Raw genomic sequence first — 14,429 nt, 5'->3', positions numbered from 1 at the left:
GTTTTGTGTAGTTATTATTTTTAGACTTTGCAAATCCTTCTTCATTTGAACTAACCCGTGCTTTTCCTTCACTTTTGTCCAACATCAATTTTAGAATGTTCATTTATTTTCTGAAGCTTTTAAACAGAGGGTTTAAAATTTTGCCTTTTATTTGTAGTAATTAGCTCGCTGATTTATTCACTCGGGGATTTTAAATGGTAGTTTGCTATCCAAGAATAAACAGAATCCATTCAACTGGTGGATAGAGACATCCTTCTGCTACTGAAACAAAAATGTCACAAAGAGTATCTACAAAGAACTTTGATGATCTTCTAGTTTCAGTGTACTCACAGTTTATGTATGTACACAGTGTGAAACCTGGGCCTGTTTAGTTGAATACAAGCTTGATGTATTCATAGGAATTAAAGAAACACACGTCTTTTTATTCTTAACAAAATCTGCTGCCACCTAGAGGAAAAGTATGAAATTGTTCTGCCGCATTAACAAATTGAGACAAATTATTTGCAAAACAATTTTCATAACAAATATGTGAAAAATAATTTGCTCTGGTGCAGTGGTTTGTAATCACTGGGATTAGGTTATTGTTTTTGGACATATATTTAGCACATCATTTCCAGCCTCATATTCATCATATTCTCCTGTACTTCTTAAATACTAAGAGTGAAAGGATTCATTTGACATATACAGGGGCTGAACCTGACACAGTCACAGGGGATTGAAGGGATTATCCCACTGAGCATGACATACATTTCAAATGCATGAAATCTGAAATGTTTCAGCCGTGAAAATCCTTCATATAATTTCTCTTAGCTTCAGCTGAGTCATGTCGGTTACAGTTGGCAGGTTAGAAGAACGAGAGCTGGAGCTCAAGAAGGAATTTAATTCTCTTCACCAGAGACACACGGAGGTAAGAGTGGGCGGGACAAACAACAAACAAAGAACAAAACAAAAATGGTCATTGAGTTTTATTCTTCTTCTTCTGCAGATGATCCATAATTACATGGAACATGTGGAGAGGATCAAAATGCAGCAGATCAGTGAGACGTCAGAGTCCAGTGCTGTCGGTCGAATCAGGTAGGAACACGTGGCGTTTGTTTGTGTTTGAGAGAGAGCAATATTGTGTTTTCAGAGAACGTAGTCACACGTTTCGACTTCTCCTCACCATATTAGGAGAGAACGGCCTCTTTCTCTGGGGATTTTCCCCTCTTCGGGTGGAACGTCTCTAATAATCCCTGACCCACAGGCCAGAGCAGAGACACCGGGCACAGAGGGCTGGAGGTTCACTGACCCCACCCAGCCCCGGTCCAACACCAGTCTCAAGGTAGGTGTGACTGGCACTGGCTTGATGGATTACCGGCAGGTTAGCCAATTTCTACCTAACAGCAACAACACGTTTTCTACACCCTTTTCAACTGCCTTTCTCCACTGTAGACCACTAAAAAATAACAAAAAAAAATCAGTGTTCCTAAATAGCAGAGATGAAGATCGCACAGGATAAGGTTCAGGAAGGAGTTGGTGTTTTTGTCTTTCCCTTTACATTAGCGTGGTGAAAATGGACACATTTACCTGTTACAGGTTATTTTCCAGAGGATCATTTTACAAATACGTACAAAAAATGTTGATTTCCCCTGACTAACAGTAGACCCACATTTAATGAGAATGAAACGTGTTTCCGAACTTAGAGCTTCTGCTGTTGTGTTTCTGTTTCAGCATAAATAATTTGTCCTTCATTTAAGTCGCAATAAAGAGGAAATGTGTCACTGCTTATAATGTGAGCTTAAAAAAACGTTTCTCCTGTGGTCCACCAGGGTCTGGGTATGACCTGACAACATGTCCTTTGTTCTCTTCCTCGTCCTCAGCCACTGAAGCCTATGCAAATGTGCCCTAGAGCAGCAGTCAAAGGAGATCATTAAACGTTCCTCATGAATATTAATTTGAGCAGATTTTTCTTTTTGATGCAGGTGCAGTTGTTGATGCTAACGTTTGTCAAAGTATTGATTTGCATTTTCAGTGGTTTTCATTGGTAAACCACTGACATTTGTTGTTTAGAACAGTTATTTACCAGCTCCAGATTAAGTGCTGTGAGATGTGGTTGTATGTGTGCCAGATAGGCCTGGAGGCTGACAGTGATATTTCATACTTCTGGTCGGTTTTGAGTAAACTGGGACATGTGCTGTGTGGCAACAGTGCATGATGGGAGTGAAGCCATTGTTAGGATTGCAGCCAGTCCATAGTAGATAAAAGGGGGAAGGGAGAAAAACAGCCATCTGGAAGGAGATTGGTTCTAATGTGGTCCACGCTACAAGATGTTTATTGCTGAGGCACAGACTTTGGAGCGTTAGCAGCTTTTATTTGCTGACCGACAAGGGGTTACTGACGTGCATGTGTCTGCATGCCCGTCATGATGCTCTCTCAGTCAGTCAATTTATTTCATTTATATGCTGCATTTTATTTATAATATAAACCCAGATTATTATATTCATGGAAGTGAAGGAATACAGTTGTTTAAGGTTATCTGTGCTGTTTTAATCATAATTCTAAAAAAATATATAATATTTTTAGTAGTACATTTTTTTTATCAAGTAGTAGACATTTCAGGCAATTTTATTTGATTTACAGGTGACCCCACATGAGGTTGTGACCCCAATGTTGAAAAATGCTGGTTTAGACTAAAAGGGAGGACATGCAGCTCAAAAGAAAACATTAAATTAAGGGTTTGATTTCCCCTTGTAGTTAGGTACATGCAATTTTAATTGGATAATATCAGTCACAGTTCATTTCAGGCAGTTTCTGAACTGTAGTTATAATCCACACCGACAGCCCTGTGTGTAATCGAGTGGTTTAAAGGTGTCGTTTTGGACTGTGGTCTCAGCCAAGGTTTTTCAATAACAAAGATGAGACGGTAAAACTCACAGAAAGGAGCTGAGTAACACAAGCACAAACACACACACACGAACACACACTCACGTGTTGACATGCATGTTTGATGGTGACTACATTTCTCCTGATCTGCTTCTGCATGTCATCTTCATTCTTACTCTCCCCCCCGTTCCCCTGAAGCAGTTGGACTTGGTGGAGCCCCCAAGGGAGAGGGAGGGTAAGAGTGCACAGGACTCTACCTGGGGGATTTCACTGGCAGACGACTGCAAGGTAGTTGGATGAGTGTCGGCCAGTGGAAGTGTCCGTGTCAGTAGCTGCATGACATCATCATTTTGCTTTTTCTTTTCCACGGTGCTGTTCCAAAACTCACATCACCATTTCATCACCTGTGCTGCCGGAGCCAAATTCAACCACGTCTGTCTGTGGTTAAAAAGAGAGACTTTAACAGAACAATGTTGGTTGCATTTAGCTGTTTCTAAAAAACATAGACATTACATTATCTCTGCTGCATCCTCTTTCATGCTGTAGTTGTGTAACTTTAGACTTCAAATAGTGGGATTTATTTCTTTTGGGTTTTTTTTATTTGTGAGGCTGTGTCATTTGTGCGTTGTGGTGTATTGTGTTAGAGCTAAGTTATATGTGACTGTTGTGTGTCCTTGTTGTGTTTAAATCACTACATCCTTTAGTCTTTCTTGTTTGTTTCCTGATATTTTTGTTAAGTTGTTTGTATGAAGTTTTCTAACATCAGATTCAGAAAAAAAGGTAAATGAAAAAATAATAATTGAAGCAGCAACAGAAGTAAAAAGTGACAATTACTACGACCGTAAGTTATTCATACAGTATATACAACGAAGTTGTGAAGTAATGATAGTATCTCAGATATGATAATGATAAGTAGTAATGGTCAAACGCTTCTGTCATGTGATTCATTCCAAGTGTTCTTTGTGTGGTTCCGTGTCCCTTTTTGTTTGTTTCACTCGTGAACTCCTGCTGCTGGCTGTAAACAGTGCCATTCACTCGTTTCTTGTGCTCACAGGACGAGATGTCCGACTTCCCTGGCTCCAAGTCGGCCACTCCGATGTCCACAACCGCCTCAGACACTAGGAGGGAAAACGGGAGCAGTAAGAGCACAGAGGTGCAGGCTGCACCAGGGACGCGATCCGTATCAGTGGGTAAGATCAATCAGACTATCGGTGACAGTTAGGGCTGTCCAACGAGTCAATATTTTATTACGCAAGCTGGCCATCTGACCTGAAGTTGAAGCCTCCAAAATCACCTGCTGCTCATTGAGATGGTATTCAAAGAGGTGCTTTTGGTGAAACGAAAATGTACGTCATTCTGTGTCTTCTTTTTATGTCCTCTGAAGGTCTGCCTGAAAACCAGGACAGCTCAGATGTGCAGGACATTATTGAGTCCACTCCAGAGCTGGACATGGATCTGGGTGGATACAAATGCTGCAGGTACTGCCAGAGACCGGTTGACCGTCTCTGAAGAAAACACTGAACGATAGCTGAGCATAGTCTCTGTGTTGTTGTGACTCCTCCAGTACGCCAACCAAAGGCATCGAGAACCTGGCCTTCGATCGGAACACAGAATCACTGTTTGAGGAGCTGTCGTCTGCAGGCACTGGGCTCATAGGAGACGTGGATGAAGGAGCCGACCTGCTGGGTGAGTTGGAGCACTGTTAGGCAACGATGCTGCAGTGATCCTGTTAGAGTGGTTTAACGTTCAGGTGTTCACGTGATTCAAACACACGACTGGTTTGTCCAAAATGTCTTTCTTTATTCATAACAAAAGTGTGACATCTGACTAATGCTGTAGTTACTTCTCTAAACTCTCCTACCCCCAAAACACCTGCTGTTCTTACCTCTTCCTTTGGTCCAGCTGCTACACTGTTAGCAATTCACCCATGTTAACTCCTCTCTCTCTCCCTGTGTCTCATCCGTTGGCTTTTTCCCACAATCCCAGTGGAGTACTCTGGTGTGTATGACATAAACCCTTTCCTTAGTTTATATATTGTTCTCTAAAATTCCCCGTTTACCCTGACTCATTTATCACCTTTTGCTCTATATCCCATCGATGCAGTTCAATGATTTTTCTTCCCGATTTTGTTTGACAGCTGTTGGCCCACACTCAGCCCACGTTATAGCCGACCACTTTTACAATTTTGACGACAGTTGTTAAGTCTGGCGCATGAAGATCAGGGAAAACACAAGCCCTCATATTGCAGTAACGCTTTTATTTTGACAGCTTAAAACATTTTTTTTGCTATTGTCTTTTCTTCCCCGTGTTTGTCAGATTTGATTACGTTTCTATATTAGAAAACAGCAGCATCTACTCTTTTGTTGCTTGCAGAGTCAACAGCTACACACTTGGCTCTGACTCTTCAGTCATTTTGGTCATTCCACTGTCTCAAACGATTTCTGCATCTCTCTCTCTCTCTCTCTCTCTCTCTCTCCCCTTCTGTCTGTTTGCCTTACTCTGTCCGCCTGACTTGGATTGCATGGTTATCTCAGACCTTAGTTTGATTGGTAAGACCTCATCCACTTTCTCCATCCGCCTCCTGTCTTTTATGTGATTTTGTGCGTTTGTGTGTTTGTGTGTGTTTGTTGTTGTGTCTTGTACTGTGTGTAACCAACAGCAGCAAATGTGTCAGTAGGAGATACTTTATGTTTTAGGGCTGTCAAACTATTACATTTTGTAATTGGAATTATTACTAGGATTATTCACATTAATTCAGATGTATTACTGGAATAGATTGACAAAAAACAGCAGGTAGATTAAAACTACAGTTTACAACAGTTTTATGACTAAACCAAATAATGGAATAATAAATATGGAAACTGAGCGTCATCGTGCCCATGTGTTAAAATACATTCAAAAATGTAATCCGATTAATTGGTTTTAATGCTTTTAACATTGACGACCATTGTATTTAAATAGTAGATTTTTATTTACAGTGCTTGATTTTAAGAACATGTAGAACGTGTAGTCCTCATGTAGTTGTCTGTTGTTGTGTCTTATTGTTTTGTTTTTTTTCAAGTAATAAAAATGAAACATGATTTTTTTTTTTGTTCAGGTATGGGACGAGAAGTTGAAAATCTAATTCAGGAGAATTCACAACTACTCGAGACAAAGTGAGAAAAATATAATGATAATACCTAACCGATATCATCACCATCAATTATTAATTATCTGCATTAATACATCAACTTGTGTTTGTGCCCTTGCTCTTCAGAAATGCTCTGAATGTGGTGAATAAAGACTTGATATTGAAGCTGGATGAGTTGACCTGTGACAAGGACATGTTGCAGGGAGAACTGGAGTCTCTGCTGCAGGTCAGGAGCAAACTGGAGGACAAAAACAGAGAACTAGAGGAGGAACTTAAAAAGTAAGTGATAGTCGATAATTGCTCAACACAACACAGGCCTGCCATTTTCCCAAAATATAAAAGTGGGTGTGTTAGAGACGGAAACAAACGCAGAGTGAAAGAAAGAACAAAAATGATTTCAGTTGTCTTTACAGTAATTCTAATGTTTGATATCTGCCACAAACCATAATGTCTCCTCTTCTCATTTAGAGTGAGGCTAGAGATAGAGGAAGTGAAACATAAAACAAAGGATGAAGAAGATGTGAGTTGACTGCAGCTGAACTTTCCATTAGGAAGCTTCTCTTTCATAAATCATGTGAACTCTTCACTGTTTGGCCTCCGCAGAGCGACGTGCCGACGGCACAGAGAAAACGCTTCACCAGGGTGGAAATGGCCCGAGTGCTGATGGAGAGGAACCAGTATAAGGAGAGACTGATGGAGCTGCAGGAAGCTGTGAGGTGGACGGAGATGATCAGGTGGGCAACCCAACACCTGCACAACCTCATCCTGTCTGTGTGTGTTTGTGTCTTTGAAACGTCATGTTCTCTTCATGTTCTTTTAGGGCCTCCAGGGAAAGCCCAGCTCTCACAGAAAAGAAGAAGTCCAGCATCTGGCAGTTGTGAGTATCAGTAATGATGCTTCTAATGTTTCTAAAGACTTCTCTTTTTTTTTTTGGTGCCACTTTCACTTCAATAATAATGATAATAAAGACAATAATATCTTTTAACAGACTATAACCGTGTTTTTTTTTTCCACCACCTGCAGCTTCAGCAGACTGTTTAGCCCCAGCACTCCTGCAGTGAAAAAGGTGGAGTCCCAGTCCAACGTTAAATACAACGCGCCAGGCGGCTTGGTCAAGAGGAGTAGCACCTTCTCCCAGTTCCCCACTGAAAAGTCCAAGACCTTTGACTTCCTGAATGAAGAGTGAGTACCGGATCGAACCGAAACAAGTCTGACGCCTAAGAATCTCAGATTTTTGTAACGTTTTCCCCAAAAGGTTCTACAGCTGATCAGATTCTTGCTGACTTTGACATTTGCAGGAAAGACCAGTGCAGCTCTCCGTCAAGGAAGGAGCAGAAGAGAGCCCAGTACAGACAGGTGAAAGCCCACATGCAAAAGGAGGATGGAAGAGTCACCGCGCACGGCTGGAGCCTTCCCAGCAAATACAAGGTGGGAATTTAAATAGAATTGAAATATTGTAAATGAGTAAAACAACAGGATTTAACATCTGTGAGTTGAGTAAGAAGATTAAGATGGTGAAGGTTTTGTCTGTTGTGGATCACATGCCCCTTCAAATTATTCAAAAACACTTGAATAAAATAAAATAATTTTTTTGTCCTCGTCACATTTCCCAACCTGTACCTACAGGTGCCAAACGGAGGACAGGTGGAGCACAAAATGAACTTACCCGTGCCGGTATATTTGAGACCTCTGGATCAGACAGATGCTTCTATGAAGGTATGTGCTAATATCAGTTCTAAATACCTACTTGTTAATGCCGATACTACTGGGTGATTGTGATTTAGTTCTGTTTTTTTCCAGCTGTGGTGTGGGGCAGGTGTGAATATGTCCGGAGGCAGGGGCTCAGTTCTAAATAAAATATGTAAGGGTTCTCAGAGTAGTCTGGACCAGCTGGAACATGACAATAAGGTATGTATTTACAGCAGGCAGATTGTCCTATTATTATATCACTTTTAAATGTTTTTTGTTTTTTTTAAAAAGGGAAATAAAACTTTCTCTTCTTCCTGTTCCCTTGTTTTTATTTTCATTTGCTTTTAGGATCAGGAGAAAGTGGACTCAGAGAAGGAGCTTGTGGCTCATGATGAGGTGTCCAGCAGGGTGTGGGTTTGCACCAGCACCCACTCTTCCACCAAGGTTTTGGTGCTGGATGCCAGTCAGCCCTCAGACCTGCTCGACAGCTTCTACGCCTGCAACACCCACGTCGTCTGCATTGCCAGTGTACCAGGTGGGCTTCCTACCAGCATGATGTGTCTCTCAGTCAGTGGGCTAGTGCTGCCTGTGATAGCTGGTCTCTCTCTGTGTGTGTGTGTGTGTTTCTAGGAGTACTGGAGTCTGATTATCCTGCCAGTGAGGAGGTACCTCAGGATACGGACGCCAGCCAAGGGGATCGAGAATCCCTGGCTGGCAGTGTGGCCAGTATGGGGTCCACAGGGAGCGATGGCACAGCAGCAGCAGAAGGGACCACTGCCATCCCTCAGACGGCCACTTCAGGGCCCACAGACCAGGCCTCTGAACACTCTGCTATCTCTGGCTCAGGTCAGGAGAAAGTTGTGCTTCACCAACCTTTGAAAACGACATCTTCAGTGAAGACAGAGTTGCTTAGTTGTATTTTTCTCTACGTGTCTAAAAACCAATCCAAACATTTTCAACTGTCCACAGTTGAGCTGTCCAGAGAGACAAGTCCAACAGAGGACGGAGTTCCGACGGCAGAGGAGGCAACAGAAGCAACTGAGGCTAATGCTGGTGTGGAAGACGGAGAGGAGGAGCAGGGAGCAGATCAAAACCAGCCTGGAATCTACACGGAACACGTGTTTACTGATCCACTGGGAGTGGGTCCCACCGACTCCTCACCACAGAGGTAAGAACTTCTAGAAAGCTTCCTGTTTTGAGCAGGAAGAAGAATGTATGAGTGGAACAGTTTTATTATTTTTTTATCCAGGGGCTCTGGGCACGACAGAGACACTTCGTTGTCAAAAGATTCCGACCAATCAGAGGGCGAAGTCCTGAGGATGAGCAGCGCACTTCCCACCATGTGGCTGGGAGCGCAGAATGGATGGTAAGCATCCAAATGGCCACTAGAGGGGGATGTCAACGCCTTAAATTAAACTCCAGTAGCATAAAATAACACATGAGTGAATCGTGATATAATCACCCACTCCTACATACTTTGACTGCTACATATTTCATTCTAATCCTTTTTCATCCATGTTCAAGTCTTTATGTTCACTCGTCTGTGGCTCGATGGAGGAAGTGTCTCCACGCCATCAAGCTCAAAGAATCCATCCTCAACATTGTGTGAGTATGAAGTTGACTAGTCAACACTTACCATCAGAATACATATCTGAAAATCACTCTTCCCCGCCTGTTACAGACATGTCAAAGGGAGAGTCCTCGTGGCATTGGCTGATGGGACATTAGCTATTTTCCACAGAAACATCGGTAAATCTGCTACGTACTATTTTATACAGATGGAAAAGTTCCATTTTTGTAGAATTACATGTAGTTAAAAAAAAAAAGTACCATTCCTTTACCTGCCTTTCATAATTTCCACTGTTTCCACAGGAGACGGTCAGTGGGATCTGACCAACTACCACCTGCTGGACCTGGGTCGGCCTCACCACTCCATCCGCTGTATGAGTGTGGTGCACGACAAGGTGTGGTGCGGCTACAGGAACAAGATCTACGTCATCCAGCCCAAGGCCATGAGGATAGAGGTATAACTGTGGCAACATACAGTACTAGGAACATACTTTAGGGACAGTCTGGTTTTTATTTTTTCTTTTAACTAAAAAGACAAATTTCAACCCGTCTTTGAGCAGAAGTCATTCGATGCTCACCCCCGTAAGGAGAGCCAGGTGCGGCAGCTGGCCTGGGTTGGAGACGGTATCTGGGTTTCCATCCGATTGGACTCAACACTACGCCTGTTCCACGCTCACACCTACCAGCACCTCCAGGACGTGGACATTGAGCCCTACGTCAGCAAGATGCTCGGTATAAAGAAATGTTAATCCTCGTAGCCTCTGGTCATTTTCTTCTCACACATCTGGATCTAACGTTCTCTGACATCTGATGATAGATCAGTTAAAACACAGAGAATATAGCATCTGAAAGTTTGAGATACATGTAATACATGTGTTATATATACATTTACATTTATATACATGTTTATATTGCAGGTACGGGTAAACTGGGCTTTTCCTTTGTGAGAATCACTGCTCTGGTGGTGTCCTGCAGCCGCCTGTGGGTGGGAACAGGAAACGGTGTCATCATCTCCATCCCTCTGTCTGAAGGTATCACAATCTCACTAAACAACAATAGCTGTTGACAAAAATTCCAGTTTAGCTCTCTGTACGTCTCCTTTCTTGTCACAATGTTCAATATAGTTTTTATTTATTTTACACTTCATACTCACTTGAAAGTCTTGAAGAAGCCACAGACTCTCAGCTTGGGCATGAATGAACCCACTGTGCACTTCCTGCATTTCTTTCAACCTTAGGCACAAAAAAAAGCCATTGTTAACCTTGAGGTGCTACTTGTTGAATTAATAAGAAGCAGTTGCCATGGTTGCAGGATTAGTTTATACCACACTTTTGTCCTCTCCGCCAATCTCCACCTTGGCAACTATTGATGCTCCAGATGACTCACTCTGTATAATTTTCATAGAAAAAAGCCCACCATTTTTTTATCATTGTTTTCAACCTAATTCTGCAGCAAACAAGACGACAGGGGCCGTGCCAAATCGACCCGGTACTGCTGTACGGGTTTATGGAGATGACAGCGCCGACTGTGCCCTGCCAGGCAGCTTCGTACCCTACTGCTCCATGGCACACGCCCAGCTGTGCTTCCACGGACATCGGGATGCTGTCAAGTTCTTTGTGACGGTGCCAGGTAGACATGTTTATTATTTAATGGGACAGAAAACTGCTGACCTTTGATGATAGTGGGGGGAAAAAATTGCATTTTTACATGTATTTTTTCAGCTGGTATGATAGTGGGGGGAAAAATTGCATTTTTACATGTATTTTTTCAATCATGTAATCTATTCAACTTGTTCATACTACAAGAGATAATATTGTTTTTCTGTCCCAGGTGAAGCGATGCCACCTCCAGGTACGGCAGATTCAGGTTCCGATGATCCTGCGTCCGAATCATCAGAGGTAGCAGCGACCTCGGAGCCCAAATCATACCTGGTGATGAGTGGAGGTGAAGGCTACATCGACTTCAGATTAGGTACGAGATCGTCATCTGCTACAATATTAAACCCATCCAGTCTGAACTGGTTCTGCATGTATCGTTCACCTTCTGGTGAAAAACACCAAAGAAACTTGGTGTCTGTGAATCCATCAGCCGTTATCACCACTGTCTTTATTCACAGGCGACGAAAGCGGTGAATTGGAAGAGTCCACGGGCAGCCAGCAGTCAACGCCCACCAAGGCCGAGCAGAGCCACCTCATTGTCTGGCAGGTCACGACCTCACACGATTGATTAACAAGACAAAAATTAGACTAAAATCCACCTCTTCTTGTGTCAGTGCCAGGACCACCTTCCACTTCCTGCATGTCTCTAAGTTTTTAATTTGATATCACTGGTTCTTCTTTAGACCCGAGGTAGTTGACTACTTTGTAAAAAGGAAGAAAACTTATTTTTAGTCTATGTTTTGTACAGAATATTCTTTATGAATTTAGACCAACGAGGTTTATACCGACGTGTTTCTCTGTACCAGGTTGCATGAAGGGAAAGCAGGTGCAAAGAGGGAAAAAGTTCAAGTCAGTTGACGGGCGGTGGTGTGGTGATGAGTGTGACTGTTTAAACAGGTTTAAAAGTGAAGGATAAGAAGGGAAAAATGGCTACAGAAAGAGAAAAATTTGAATTGAAGAATATTTTTATTACAAGCGTTACACATAAGACAAATTAATGTGCAAGTGTATCTGCAGCGTGAATGGACCACTGATTAGTTTCATGTGTTTTTATTATCTTTAGCATTAGCCTTCAGTGTCAAAATGTGATCAGGTCAAGATAAAAGCAGAATATTTGTGCTGAGGACGTAGCACTGTGCTGTTGGTATCTTAGAGAAGCAGCATGTGTGACAGGCACATGGTTAAAAAAAACACATTAACATAAAGCTAAATGTGCTTTTAATTTAGCGAAGCTAGAAAAGCTAGGCTGCCTGAGAGGCTAAGCTAAAGCTGCTGTCAGCATCATCTCTAAAAAAGATTTTTATGTGCTCTATTAGTCGTGATGGGTTTAGTTGTCACTAACTTTACCAGCAGAGGGCGTTCACCAGCCGAAGCAGCGTGTGTTCCCAGTAAAGCTACTTGTGGGGACATTCTTTTGGAAAACAAAAATGATTTGGAAACTTTCCAGTGGACTCACCACCCGCAGGAAGGTTTGGTACGGTGCAATGTGATTTGGGTGGCGACTGCTGCCCCCGCGACCCGGTAACGGATAAGCGGATGAAAATGGATGGATGGATGGATTTGGAAACTGTTTGGCCTATCCTTGAAATGTAAAGCATCTCAATGAAATTAGTTCAAACAAACACAGTACACTGCATACTGTATAACTTCTTAGTTCCCATAATGCCTATTGAATATGTATGGTTAACAGGGAACAATTTCAGTTCAGTCTGAACCTAAACACCTAAGACATGATTATTTAGCAAATCCCACCAGACATCATCCAATCAGGAGGCAGAGTTGAAAAAAATAGGCCTTATGCTGACAAAGCCAGTTAATCCAGACGATGACATCACTGACAGCAGCTTTAACACCTCACCTACACACCTACACTAGGCTCTTAAATGTCACACGGTGGTGTGACGGCGTTTGTACCTGTGAATATGAAACCCTTTTTTAATTAACCGTGGTCGGGGCCCAGCTGCATGGCTTCTCCCGTGTCTTTGTCCTGACGTGTGCTTGTGTGAGAGGAGAATCCGTCCATTTGTCCTCTTTGCTTCACTTCACTGGCACTTTAAAATGTTCAATGTTAGTTGATAGAATTCTGGAAGTATCTAACGTTGTAAAGGGAACAAATATTTGAAGCAAGCAGACGTCACACTAACCAAAGGTTGAACAAAAAAGGAAATCAGACTGTTTTTTTTCTCTCTTTTTCTTCTCCTTCCATCTTTTAAAGTCTTATTAACTTGAAGATCATTTGTGTATATTTTATTCTGAAGTCAGTTGAACAAAAGGAATCTGACTTATAATAAGTAACGTTCTTGTGTCATAACTTTTCATGTTCTTGCAAACTGCACTAAAGAGATTCTCTTTGTGGCCTCATCATTCCTCCTCATGTCAAAACACTTTAATGCCTTTGAGGCATTTTTATTTTGTCGTTATTGTTCCTCCTTGGTTTGGGCTTCTGTGTGTTGTTTTGTCTCGTTTGCTTTTTTATTGACTGAAACACAAGGGGATTCCAGTTTATTAAATTACATTTTATTTTCTTTTTATACCTGGAAAATTTCAGCCTAAATTACTGTAGGCTCCGCCTCTTGTCCACTGACTTTACATTGTGTTTATCGCCCTGCCAGTATTTATTTCCTCGTCATCAAGACTTCCTGTTTCAGAATGTAACTTTTTACATGAACAAAATGTAACGGACGAACAAAACAGAGTTTACATGATTGTAATAATGGCTGAATAAAAGACAACGTTGTAATTCTGTGGCACATTTTTAACATGCAATGACAACAAACTGTGCAATGACTAACTCCATGGTTTTCACACTTTCATTTACTAAGATAAACATGTGTGTTTGTCATGTTTTTTTTTAAAGGAACAGTGCTCTGTTCTAGGTTGTTGCCTCCATTTTGGGTGGGCTCCATATCTATGTGTATACGTGTGTGTGCGTTTGTGTGTATATACATGCATACATTTGTGAGCGTGTGTTTGACTTTGCAAACACGTCCATCTGTAATGACCCACACTTGCCACAACAGTGGTCTCCTTTCGGCGCCATAGCCTTATTTTTAACAAACGGACCATTAAATCAGATCAGTGGAGAAGTCGCTGTTGTCATGTGTCTCTTTGTGTCCATAGAAAAACCGTGCCCACAAAATGGACACTTTTTCATGTTATTATGTTCAATGCATTCTCTGTGAACTGATGTTGACTCCATTTCAGAAATGAATATACTTGCTTTTACAAATGTAATCACTAGATGGTGCGCTTTGCTCATTCTTTAGTGAAGTGCAAGTGCAAAATAATATATATGTTTTAATATTATACCTGGGATTTATGGGTAACAATATCCTTGTCCGTCGATATGTTTGGACAGAATTTACAGCAGTTGTACATTCTATTCTATTGCTAATTGTGTTTTTGTGGATGTCTTTGAAAAAAATATTGACTGAAAGAATGGTAAGAATGAGGATAAGAAAATAGTTTTTTGTACTGGTTTAATAATGTCGAGGCTATGTTGTCTTTGTCAAAACCATTGG

At 41.7% G+C, this 14,429-nt stretch overlaps 1 protein-coding gene across 6 annotated transcripts in view; it reads left to right on the top strand.

The window, feature by feature from the left end:
- The window catches only part of spag9a (sperm associated antigen 9a), a 14,740-nt gene extending 2,404 nt beyond the window's left edge, over nucleotides 1–12,336 (top strand). The window contains exons 3-31 of one of the 6 annotated variants that reach the window (XM_008329727.3): nucleotides 837–907; nucleotides 986–1,074; nucleotides 1,171–1,321; nucleotides 3,061–3,150; nucleotides 3,917–4,052; nucleotides 4,247–4,340; nucleotides 4,427–4,548; nucleotides 5,397–5,411; nucleotides 5,960–6,017; nucleotides 6,119–6,271; nucleotides 6,461–6,512; nucleotides 6,596–6,726; nucleotides 6,813–6,869; nucleotides 7,016–7,174; nucleotides 7,291–7,420; nucleotides 7,619–7,708; nucleotides 7,793–7,900; nucleotides 8,030–8,216; nucleotides 8,312–8,527; nucleotides 8,651–8,849; nucleotides 8,931–9,047; nucleotides 9,206–9,286; nucleotides 9,363–9,430; nucleotides 9,554–9,705; nucleotides 9,811–9,982; nucleotides 10,168–10,281; nucleotides 10,703–10,879; nucleotides 11,081–11,221; nucleotides 11,367–12,336. In XM_008329727.3, the coding sequence (XP_008327949.1) occupies nucleotides 837–907; nucleotides 986–1,074; nucleotides 1,171–1,321; nucleotides 3,061–3,150; nucleotides 3,917–4,052; nucleotides 4,247–4,340; nucleotides 4,427–4,548; nucleotides 5,397–5,411; nucleotides 5,960–6,017; nucleotides 6,119–6,271; nucleotides 6,461–6,512; nucleotides 6,596–6,726; nucleotides 6,813–6,869; nucleotides 7,016–7,174; nucleotides 7,291–7,420; nucleotides 7,619–7,708; nucleotides 7,793–7,900; nucleotides 8,030–8,216; nucleotides 8,312–8,527; nucleotides 8,651–8,849; nucleotides 8,931–9,047; nucleotides 9,206–9,286; nucleotides 9,363–9,430; nucleotides 9,554–9,705; nucleotides 9,811–9,982; nucleotides 10,168–10,281; nucleotides 10,703–10,879; nucleotides 11,081–11,221; nucleotides 11,367–11,476 (3,440 nt within the window). In that variant the 3' untranslated portion in view covers nucleotides 11,477–12,336. Of the gene's footprint in view, nucleotides 1–810; nucleotides 908–985; nucleotides 1,075–1,170; nucleotides 1,322–3,060; nucleotides 3,151–3,916; nucleotides 4,053–4,246; nucleotides 4,341–4,426; nucleotides 4,549–5,396; nucleotides 5,412–5,959; nucleotides 6,018–6,118; nucleotides 6,272–6,460; nucleotides 6,513–6,595; nucleotides 6,727–6,812; nucleotides 6,870–7,015; nucleotides 7,175–7,290; nucleotides 7,421–7,618; nucleotides 7,709–7,792; nucleotides 7,901–8,029; nucleotides 8,217–8,311; nucleotides 8,528–8,650; nucleotides 8,850–8,930; nucleotides 9,048–9,205; nucleotides 9,287–9,362; nucleotides 9,431–9,553; nucleotides 9,706–9,810; nucleotides 9,983–10,167; nucleotides 10,282–10,702; nucleotides 10,880–11,080; nucleotides 11,222–11,366 lie in introns of all 6 variants that reach the window. The other 5 variants (XM_017040659.2, XM_025064225.1, XM_008329729.3 and 2 more) reach the window with 5 other exon arrangements.
- Nucleotides 12,337–14,429: the final 2,093 nt, after the last annotated feature.

This window comes from Cynoglossus semilaevis, chromosome 17, assembly GCF_000523025.1.
Source record: "Cynoglossus semilaevis isolate Cse_v1.0 chromosome 17, Cse_v1.0, whole genome shotgun sequence".
Taxonomy (NCBI): Eukaryota; Metazoa; Chordata; class Actinopteri; order Pleuronectiformes; family Cynoglossidae; genus Cynoglossus; species Cynoglossus semilaevis.
The sequence above is the reverse complement of the archived record's forward strand: the minus strand, read 5'-3'. Positions and strand labels throughout refer to the sequence as shown.